Source organism: Nilaparvata lugens, chromosome 12 (genome assembly GCF_014356525.2).
Source record: "Nilaparvata lugens isolate BPH chromosome 12, ASM1435652v1, whole genome shotgun sequence".
Taxonomy (NCBI): domain Eukaryota; kingdom Metazoa; phylum Arthropoda; class Insecta; order Hemiptera; family Delphacidae; genus Nilaparvata; species Nilaparvata lugens.
The window spans coordinates 23,072,110-23,084,115 of record NC_052515.1 but is presented as its reverse complement, the minus strand read 5'-3'; the positions used below and the strand labels follow the sequence as shown (position 1 = coordinate 23,084,115).

Below are 12,006 nucleotides of genomic sequence, written 5' to 3'. Positions count from 1 at the left end.
TGAAGTATGACAGTCGTAAGGCCCATTGACGGCTTAAATTATATATTCAGGCGGTGGGACCTTCCCGCAAGGGACTCCCCACCAACAAAAGCCATACGAATTTACTTTTTTCTACCTAAAGGACCTCTTGGTAGATCAAGGTTGAGGTGGATAGATGCAGTTGCCGGAGATGCAAGAGTTTTGAGGGATTGAAGGCGTGCTGCCATGGATAGAGTAGAATGGAGGCAAATGTTAGAGGAGGCCAAGATCCGCTTTGGATTGTCGAGCAAATGATGATGATGATGATGATGATGATGATGATGATGATGATGATGATGATTAAACTCCTGGCTGTCATTCAAAATTCTTTTTCTATTTTATCTTTTCCAATTTCAATTCTTATCCTAACCGCACCTCACAATATTAATGTATTTTTGGCAATATTTTCTTCTTTTCATTTATGGAGATCTTCAAACTTATGATACTTTACTTTATCTACACAGTATTCACTTTATTTTTGAACCATTTTTCAATAAAACAATGTGAACAAAGTACTTTTATGTGTATTTTTTATACTGTCACATTCAATTGTGAGAAGATGACAAGCAGGCGATCTGAGGCGTCTGTTTCAGCTTCAGTCTGCTGTCACTGTCTCGGTCATGGGTTCGATTCCTACTCCATCTGGCATCTATCACATCATAGAGTGAATGTAATAACGCCCAATATAATATATTTTCATCATCAACAAAGCTTGCAAAATTGCTACAATATTAAAGGTGTTATAGATTTAGTCCACAATGAATAGAAATCAAAATAAGTTGTCTTTTTAATCATGGAATGAGTGCGTGGGTGATTGGTGAGATGTTCAAACCATAGAGAAAAGATAGCATAAGTAGATATCCCATGGAATAAGTCGTTCAGGTTCCAAATTTCAAACCGATTTTTGGGCAATTGTCTATTATTACTGTATTGGCCGGGTGAGAGTGTAAGAACAGCACACTATGAGATACTTATCAGCGTCACATAGCTTCACGAAATGAACTACTAGGACTGTAGGCTTGAATTAATAGTGAAATTTGAAACATGTACGCCCTATACTATGAGATATCATCTTATGCTATCTATCTTTTCTCTATGATCAAAAGTCCTTACCTATCAACGGTATTCGAACCCACGACCAGACAGTGCTAGAAAACTGAAGGTTTTAACGCCACTAACCACTAGACCAATCTGGCCGGCTATTACTTGAATAGATTTATTCATACCAACTCGATCTTTAACTATCATGACACAATCATCATCATAATGAGAATTGAAACTTGAGTTTTGTGTGAATATAATTATTTGAATAGAAAAGACAATTGTGTTTTTATTTCATAAATGAGTATTATATTGAATATTTTATCGGTATATATTTCTTCAGATGCTATCTGGAAGCATCAATAGAATACAATATTGTTTTTTTATTTCATTAATGAGTATTATATTGAATATTTTATCAGTATATCTTTTTTTTAGATGCTCATCAATGATATGTCAAATGACGATAGAATGAACAAACTAGTCAATTTTGTAATCAACTTTGCAAAATACATCGATGGTCTCCTGAAACATTGGAAGGACGTAAAAGAAGACTGCCTGAATATAAGCCTGGATATCATCATCCATATTCCAGTCGTGTATCTTACTGAGGTAAATTGCTCAACACTTATTAAATTGTTGAAAAATGTTATTTAAATTATAAACTTATTGGTTGAAGAGTATTCGAACATTGAGAAATACATCAGGAAAAGACGCTTAAAAATTTATAACTATGTGGTTTCCCGACCACAGACTTACCAAAGTAATTGTAAATTATTTATCATTAACCCTTGGTAATAGAGAGATTGATAGTGAATTAGTGAAAATAGTAAATTCTTGTTGAAAAATACTTCGTACAACCGTAAATAAACAAAGATGATATGCAGATACTGTTTGTGAGATGTAGTGATATTTATCCATAATGAAACAATATAATATTGTCTAAAAATATCACAAACCTATTGTAAAATTATAGACATGTTTCAATGTGAAGACGACACTATAGATATTGAAACATGTAATTTCACAATAAATTCATGATATTTTTAGACAATATTCTAGTGTTTCATGATATTTGTGATAGAAATAGTTCAAATAATTTGATTATTCATTCAATCGTTTATTTATTTGTACAAGCACTTATCATTAAATTGTTAGAGAGAAAAAACAGACGAACCCTCGAGCTATTTCTGTCCAAATAATTAGTCAAAAATAAGATAGGTTCCTCTTTCTCACACTATTTTAAAGCATTATTACAGAATTATAAACTTTGGGCCTATTACTTACTAGCATTTAACCCGTGCTTTGCACTGGGGAAAATTTGGTGTTGTAAAATGCAATCATCTAAATGTCTAGGAAACTTGAAAAAAAGAATAGGGCCTGATTATTCATTATTTTCTTCAAAATCACGTGGATAATCTTTATAAGAGTTGAAAATTTCCAGCAAAAAAGTGAGTTTGATAGGTCTCGAACCCGCAACCTTTGATTCATGAACCGTGCTTGTTACCAACCAACCAACTTACGGAGTCCTATTTGTTTGGGATTTTATAGTTACGTAAACTTTGAATCAAATTGGATACTTTTGTTTTAATTATTAAAATTAATTGATCAATAGCTATGAAAATAGCCTATGTCCATCCTCGGTAAATTCAGAATATTAATGTAAAATTCCAAGTTAATCAGTTCAATAATTCAGACATGATGAAGCATCATCATTCGTGTATGTCCTATCCCGTACATGTACAGTATAATACGATTCTTCCTATATTATAATATAGACGAGTTTTGTCAAGTAATCTAATAATTCAAACATAATTATGAAGTTTATTTGTATATCTGTAACCCAAAACAGAAATAATCACACAAAATAAAACATAAATAATAGTAGTACAAATTACAGTACCCGGAGCTATTTTTCAATAGGTTTCTTTTGTTATTCATATTTTGGTCGTGCTCCATTTGTTTGTCTAAATTATTGATTTTTAAACTATTGATTGAAGTATGCAATTCAAATATTGATTATATTACAATATTGTAATTTAAGGGTTGTTTTTGATGTTTGAATTGTTAATATTATCAAGTGATTTTTTCTTTTATTATTTAGAGAATGTCAATGTAATGTTTATTTTTTGTTTTGCTCAGATTCTTTCTTTGCGGATGCTAATTTTTCATTAAAAATGTAATTTATGTTTATGTTTGTGAACTGTATTTTGAATGAAATTAAATTTGATATATTTTTCATTTTCAGAAATCGTTTCTCAAATACTTGCACGTGATGATCGAGAAAATCCTACTGAACGAACCGTTCAACTTGAAAGAGAGAGAACGAGCAATAAAGGTTGTGGCACATGTGAGCAGTGCAGGTGAACCGATCTGCAAGAATTTTGTGACCGAAGTGATTGGCAATTTGCTGGAGTCTTTCGAAGCCAATGTTTACAGATTGATTGATGAGACCGAATCACTCAACAGCGGCGTTAATCGAAAAGTGCTAGCTGACTGCCAGAATATGCTGGCTTTGTCTGACCACTTCGATCTGACTCCAGCTCTTGAAGAGATCAGTTGTCGCGAAATCGTAGTCTCCCTTTCCAAGTTTTTTTTGGCTAAACATAATTCCAAAGAGGTAAGGTCTAGTTCTATTAAACTTGGGTTTTATTCAACTTGAGTTTTTTCGGCAAAGAAGTGACGTGGCAAAAACAAATTTCTTAGGCAAATGGTCCAAAACAAATAGAAGTGGCGTTTCGCCACGCCACTTCAGTTTGCATTGAACAATTTGTTTATCAGGAAATAAAGAATCTGAGTACCATTTATTAAAAACTTCTATTCACAACTACAGTAACTATTAATAACCATGGCTATATAGTTACTGTATTCACAACATGTTTCAATATATAAATGCCTTTTTCAAGTGAGTGAAGCCCCCACTAAAAAGTTGACCATTATAATGGCTAAACATACAGGGTGGGTGAAAAGTCCGAGAACGGCTAATATCTCATACACAAAGGTAATTTGATGGTGGATGTGATTGGGGATCCTACTCAAATTGAAAATACTACTTTACTATGACTTCAAAAATCTGGTCCGCCATCTTGGATCCGCCATGTTGAATGCAACTTTATTTTTTAAATAGGGAGGTGGTCATGTGATACATGATTTCGATAGGAAATTTCAAGAAAAAATGAATGGTGAAAACCGCATATCGATATCTCAAACCGTTCAGAAGATATTCACATTATTAATCAATACCACTTATGTATCTCATTTCTGATATGCATGATATTGATTAATAATGTGAATATCTTCTGAACGGTTTGAGATATCGATATGCGGTTTTCGCCATTCTTTTTTCTTAAAATTTCGTATCGAAATCATGTATCGCATGACCACCTTCCTATTTAAAAAAATAAAGTTGCATTCAATATGGCGGATCCAAGATGGCGGACCAGATTTTTGAAGTCATAGTAAAGTAGTATTTTCAATTTGAGTAGGATCCCCAATCACATCCACCATCAAATGACCTTTGTGTATGAGATATTAAGCCGTTCTCGGACTTTTCACCCACTCTGTATAAACATATATATCAAGATAATAATCAATGGAAAAGTGTTGCATCAAGTTTTCACCTGAGTAATTTCATCTCTCAGCATTTTAACTGTACTACCTGGAGTACAGAGTGCCGGTTGCACAAAAGCCGGTTAAATTGTAACCGTGATTAATTCCAGGAGAAACAATCTCTTGGGATTAATCACGGTTAAAATTTAACTTTTGTGCAACCGGGTCAGAATCTATTATATGCATTATCTAATTTCAATAAAAAAATAGAGTCAAGTACAGTTTTATCTTCTACTCGGTAAGTAATAGTTTCAGTTTGCCTTTCAATGAATGTTTTCGATTCTTTACATGTATCTCGTTTCATTATCTATTTTTACAGGCGAAAATGTATGTAATGAGAATACGCCATTTATTGTTGATTGTTGACATAAACCTAACTATTGAGTCGTTTACCAAGCATCATGACAGAAACCGGTATAGACAGCCACTTGATGAATTCGAGAAATGTGTGGACACTTACATGGCCGACATATCTAAAATGAATAATATTTTGAATGGTTGGCTGGGAAACCTTGAAGAGAAAGAACAAGTCAATGTATGTATTAGTATTTTTATCTATATTCTATTCATCTATTTGTTTCATTTTTATTGATTTAATTTCTTCGTGTTTTGACAAACTTCTTAGTGTTGACCAGCATGGGTTCATAAAAGGAAAATCCACAGAAACAGCAGTTGTTACCTTTGTGAATAGAATTATTGATAATTTGAATAAGAAAAACATTCAGCAGCCACTTTTGTTGACCTCAGCAAGGCATTTGATACAGTTGAACTTACAATTCTACTAAATAAATTGGAAATATTGGCGTTAGAGGGCTTGCACTGAAATTACTTGAGTCATACCTACTTAACAGAGTACAATATGTTGAAATAAAAAACAGCAATGGCAATTTTAAATCTAAGTTAAGAGAAGTCAAATTTGGAGTCCCTCAAGGATCGGTGCTAGGTCCGCTTCTTTTTAACATCTACATAAATGATATAAAGGGCAGTGGATTAGGAGCTGATATTACTTTATATGCGGATGACACTAGCATCCTAAATGCTGAGAATGACTGTGAGCGGCTGGAGTTGAATGCTTATGTATCAGTCAATAACATTTGTCAGTGGTTCAACAGCATCAATCTGCATCAAGAAAAATATTTACTTTACAAAAAAAAGCCATTAGATGTATGTGTAAACTGACGAGATATCAGTCCTGCCGAGATTATTTTAAAATTGAAAGTATTCTCACATTTCCATCTTTGTTCATATACAAGGCTATCGTTAGCACCGTTGATAATAATTTTCTACCCACTAATAGCAATATCCACAGTCATAGAACAAGAACTGCTAATAACTATCATTTACCTAATGATAGCAATTATTTACCTTAATTTAGCAATAGCAAAGAAAAATCCATTTTATCAAGGAATAATTTTTTACAATAGGCTCCCAAATGAAATAAAATCTATTAAAACAAATAAAAATGTATTTAAAGCCCAATTAAAGAAATATTTATTGAATAGTGGCTTCTATTCCATAAAGGAATACATGGATAATTAGTGGATACATTTCAATAATATTGTGTAGGTACTTATCAATTAATAGCTGTGGTTGATAACTTATTGTACTTTTGTGTTTTGTACTTTGTGACAATGATCATTTTCATGTATTTTATTTTATTTGTTTTTATAATAATTGACGTTTGCCATATCTGTAATTGTACAGCTTTTTATGCAAAAAATATTTATTATTATTTATTCATTTTTAAAAATTCGACTGAGTCACAGTGATGTTGTAGAACCGTTCCATAATGAAATAAAAACACACATATATTGTAGAATTTGGCAATATATGGGTGTTTTATTTCATTATTCATTTTTATTACACTAATCTGGATCATTTTGTATTCTAGGCCTTATTGAGATAAATCTTACTTAATTTACTTCTAATCCCTTGTTCTTGCTCTCTTGTAAGATTTTGAGTAAGTTTGAGTTTGTCGGTTAAAACTTTTAAGTCGAAGTTATCGTTAATCTATGAATAATCCAGCCGTTTTCACACTTACCGATTGTCGGCCGACACTCGGAATTGTCCTCCAATAGACTGAACCTTGTCATAACTTTTTTTAGAAATGTATTTCTAGTCAATTCCATTTTATTGATTGCACTAATTACTGAAGCTATAGTTCCATGTTGAAACAATTACTTCTTTCAGATTATAATAATTGTTTCTCTAAATCTAGATGTTGATTTTCAATGTTAATTTTCTTTTATTGATTTGTGCAGATGTTGGAAATTATCAAAAAAGAACAAGACATCCTTCGCTTGCTGAGGCAGTTTGATTCTGATGGCTCTTAATGATAATGCTTTCAATAGCTGAAGATTTCAAGCAACTTATTGTCGAGCCTCTGAAATGAGGAGAGAATTCCTTTCCCTTCAGCAGCAAATACTGGTTTGTTCAATTCTACATGATAGTTCATTCATTTATCCATCTTTACATAATCACCTATTAAAATGATTTTAGTATTATAATAATACGTGGGCAGATTGGAAAGTTTCCGATCTATCCATGAAGATAATAACTCTCGTTAACAAGATATGTAGTATCTTTCTGCTCTTATTTTGTTATAGATACTCACTAAAATTTCAGTCATTTTTGACACTTAGTATTTAAGTTACAATAGTCTGTGTAAGTCGATGTCGGGTGTGTGCCTTGGCTTGCTTAACTTGATCAATCCCAACTCTGTTCACTGAATTTAGGTGTAAATAATCTGAGTTCTGGCACCAATTTGTTATTTGGTATGATATTTCGTTGCATCACTGACCATACATAACTGAAAAATCAGTGGAATTTTGAGGGGTATATAAATTATTATCGATCGGTCGTATCAAAATCATGATATCATTGTCTTTAACTTTTTATTTTATTTTCAATTCTTAACATTTTTGGATTTTTGCTTCCACACATGTTTGTAAGTAAATAAATTTATTGTTAATTTCGTCACAAACACTAGTAGTAATTCACATTTAGAGGGGTGAGAATCAACGTGGTCTAACTCAATTTTTCAAGAATTTCAGGAGAGAGACTTCAATGAGAAGGACTGTAGAATAGTTATTTGTGCAACTAGTGCGCAAAGTGACAGTTTGCTGCACCAAAAGAAACGTTTAGGCACGTGCCGTAGGCGAGGGCGGAATGGTTTCTTGAGTGCAGCAGAGGAACTTTGCTCACGTATTTCACATTGAATTTTTCCTTCAGTTACCATTGAATATGAGAAGTGGTTGATTCTGGGTAAAATGATGGCTGAAATCCATCAAATGTTTGTCTGTATAATTTTGTTATTAATAACAACTTTAATTTATTTTAAACTTGATAATCCAATTGAAAATTAATAATCGAGTATTTATTCAAATTAAAAATTAAATTGAAAATTTGAATAATTTTGAGTAAATCTTAATTTCTAAATAATTTTTCAACCAATCAATTTATGAATGAAAAAAATATTATTTGAAATAATGAATAATTAATAATATTCAAAATGTATAATTTAATGAGTTCTCATTTTTATTTATTTGAAAATCAGAAAAAATATAGATATAACAAATTCGCATTCAAAATACACGCCAACAATGTCAACAGCTGATTGGGATGGCTGCAAGATAATACACAAAGTATTAGGAGTACGCAAAGTAATATTTTGCGCACTAGAGCGGAAAAGTGATTCTTTGCGTTCTGTAATCAGTACAGGAATGGTCACTTTTCAAGGTAACTGTAGGAAAAATCAATTATTATAAGAAATTGAGTTTATTTATTGGATACTGTACATGAAATAGTACTCTAACTCATATCGTTGTCATACTTCCTTTTTTTCATTTTATTTTAACAATATTCAGATGCAAATATTGAGTTGCACCACTTTTTTATTTTCTGAAGATTTTGAGCTCTTTTGATTTTTAAACAGTTTTTCTCAATAAAACTAGACAAAATTACCTTTAATTACAAACTTGTAGTAATTCAGTAGTTCAGTAATATCAGTAGTAATTCATGGTAATTCACTTATTTATGGTAGTGAGTTATTTCAATCTAGCTTCCATCACAAAGTTTCGTAATTAATTTCAATGAGTATTATACAGTTTTGCTGTTATTGCAATTTCAAGATTTAACGTCAAATTCGTAACCAAAGAATAAGTACAAATTATGTTTTGTAGTGTAAGATTTTTTGTGCTATAGTATACACTTGTACATTAGTAGAGTCCACTAGCTGCTAAGGGAAAGCGGAATCGGAAATGTCATTTACATTTGAGTTGCGGACATTTCCAATTCCACATTCCCGTAGTAGCTAGTGGACGCTACTAATGTCCCTAGGTGCCGCGTGACTTGGTCTGAGATTTTGTACTTGCTAATAAAGGAATAAGTCTGAGATTGTAAGATTTGAGAGGTGTAACATTTTTTACTTGATAAATCGAGTAGCCAGAACCAAATGCTAACATTTGGTTTCATGATTGATCTCTTAATTGTGAGAATACAGAACTATTGAATCTAGATCATAAATAGTATTACCAATTTAATTGATAACTTTTCTAAATAATTTATGTAACGAAAAGGTGAGATATAGCTTTTATAGCATGTATTTTGACATGTGATTAAATGTTGAAATGTGAGATAAGATAGCTTTTATATCATCGATTTTCAAATGTGTTTGAATGTCAATTGATACTATCAAAGACAATCTTTGATTTCATAGTATAGATTTTGAAATGTGTTTAAATGTTAATTGATAAGTTACCAAAGACAATCTTTGGTTGTTATAAAACTTCTGATACTTTTATATTCAGAAGAAACTGCTCACTTACTATTAGGAATCTTTTTATTTAGTAGACAGCTCCAAGTAAAATGCAGCTGTAAGGTGCGCCACTTATAATTCGTGATGCACCTTGAAATAATTCAGAAGTAGACTAATAATTATTATAAGAAAAAAACTTGCATATTTCCAGTATTAAGAATACAGTATTTCTTGTATACAATATTAACATAAGGTTTTTCTAGTGCCTATAAATAAACGGTGCTGAAGTTCCTCTTTTACACATATATATTATATGTTTATGCTATTATACTTTTCTACTATTGAATATTTGACTTTTGTGTACTTACAAGCTCAAAATATATTTGATTTTCTAAAAAAATACTCAACATTGGTTTGTTTTCTTCTTAAGCACCTACGGTATGTATGTATCTTGTTAACTTGGAAATTTTTTATTCAGGGCTTTTTACAGCTATTCAGGGCTAGTAGGCTGTACCATAGAGAAAAAATAGCATAAGTAGATATACCATAGTATAGGGCGTTTATGTCGCAACTTTTACTGTTATCTCAAGCCAATAGTCCAAGTATTTTTTTCCCAAGAAGCTGTGTGACGCTGGTAGTCTCTCATATTGTGCCGCTCATACACTCTCACCCCAACAAAACAGTACAAATCGACAGTAATCGGCTTGAGATAACAGTAAAAGTTGCGACATAAACGCCCTATACCATGGGATATCTACTTATGCAATTTTTTCTCTATGGCTGTACATATTTGCAATGTCTAGTGACGTTATCCTTTATGTAGACTTTATGGAATGGATTCAGTAACAGCTATAATAATAATGGTTTCTATGCATAACATAGATAGGCCACGAGGGCATATCTCCAAGGGAACAACTCAAAAAAATAAAATTAAAACGTCAACAGGCAAGGTCACAGACGAATAGTCAAAAACAGGCAAGTAATTAAAACAAAGACAAACACATATTATAGTATATTTCGCACCTAGGGCCGAAAATGAGATATTTCCGGCTCGAAATCGGTTTTTAAGTCCGAGGCCGTAGGCCGAGGACTAGAAAAGATTGAGAGCCGGAAATACATTTTTGCCCATGGTGCGAACGCTATTTTTCGCCACACCCAAAAAAAACTTCCCAATATATAAGAAATTAAAAAATAAATAAAATTCAAACAGCCTATTTTGATAGTTTGAATCTTGGTTATGACAACTTTTACTGTCAATTAATTTCAATATTACTAATTAATAATTTACAATAATGACCATATTTTTATACTATTAATATTAGGCGCGAGCTTTGCGCCCGGTGCAATATCATGATAGATGGATGAATAGAATTTTCATTACTATTTTGAAATAATGTGATGAAAAAATTAATATAATTGCATATTTCACAGTTTTGTCTCAAAATATATCTAAAAAATTGATTGAAATATAAATTACGGTAACTAATATAAAAAATCTGGTGTGGCGCACTCACACAACTTTCCTTGCCGTTATGAAAATTGATCAACTGACGCTAATGTTCCCGCGCAACTCAAGACTACTATTAAAGATCTAAGCCAACTGGTGACAGGACAATAACGCTGCAGACACACCAAGTCTGCTATCACTTCATAGTGAATGATTTAATACAATCAACAGTTGCCAACAGTTTGCAATTTAATAATCTTATTTTCTCGAACATCGAGCTTATTTTCAATTTTAGGTGAAAATGTTACTGAACATTAATTGTAGAGACTCTCATGCTCAATCTTTTCCACTCGAAATTTTTTGTTTAAATTGTATCTGAAGCCTGATAATTGAGAATCTAAAATCAAACTTTGCATAGATGGGGCGGAGCTCCTGAATTTTTACAGATATGGGACTTGTGGCAGTTGATAGAGCTTATCGATAACTATTCTAGGTATAGTTTTAATCAAAATCGTTGGAGCCGTTTCGAGAAAATCGAGAAAAACCCTGTTTTTGACAACATTTTCGCCATTTTAGCCGCCATCTTGAATCGCATTTGATCGAAATTGTTCATGTCGGATCCTTATAGTGTAAGGACCTTAAGTTCCAAATTTCAAGTCATTCCGTTAATTGGGAGATGAGATATCGTGTACACAGACGCACATACACTCATATACACACACACATACATACAGACCAATACCCAAAAATCTGGTGTGGTACACTCACACAACTTTCCTTGCCGTTATGAAAATTGATCAACTGACGCTAATGTTCCCGCGCAACTCAAGACTACTATTAAAGATCTAAGCCAACTGGTGACAGGACAATAACGCTGCAGACACACCAAGTCTGCTATCACTTCATAGTGAATGATTTAATACAATCAACAGTTGCCAACAGTTTGCAATTTAATAATCTTATTTTCTCGAACATCGAGCTTATTTTCAATTTTAGGTGAAAATGTTACTGAACATTAATTGTAGAGACTCTCATGCTCAATCTTTTCCACTCGAAATTTTTTGTTTAAATTGTATCTGAAGCCTGATAATTGAGAATCTAAAATCAAACTTTGCATAGATGGGGCGGAGCTCCT

General features: G+C 32.3%; 1 protein-coding gene across 1 annotated transcript in view; it reads left to right on the top strand.

Moving 5' to 3' along the window:
* The window catches only part of LOC111050117, a 46,374-nt gene extending 36,550 nt beyond the window's left edge, over positions 1–9,824 (top strand). Inside the window, exons 12-15 of the mRNA XM_039439187.1 lie at positions 1,498–1,671; positions 3,308–3,679; positions 4,988–5,203; positions 6,930–9,824. Coding sequence (XP_039295121.1) covers positions 1,498–1,671; positions 3,308–3,679; positions 4,988–5,203; positions 6,930–7,001 — 834 coding nt within the window. The 3' untranslated portion in view covers positions 7,002–9,824. The remainder of the gene's footprint in view (positions 1–1,497; positions 1,672–3,307; positions 3,680–4,987; positions 5,204–6,929) is intronic.
* The last annotated feature ends 2,182 nt before the right edge of the window (positions 9,825–12,006 follow it).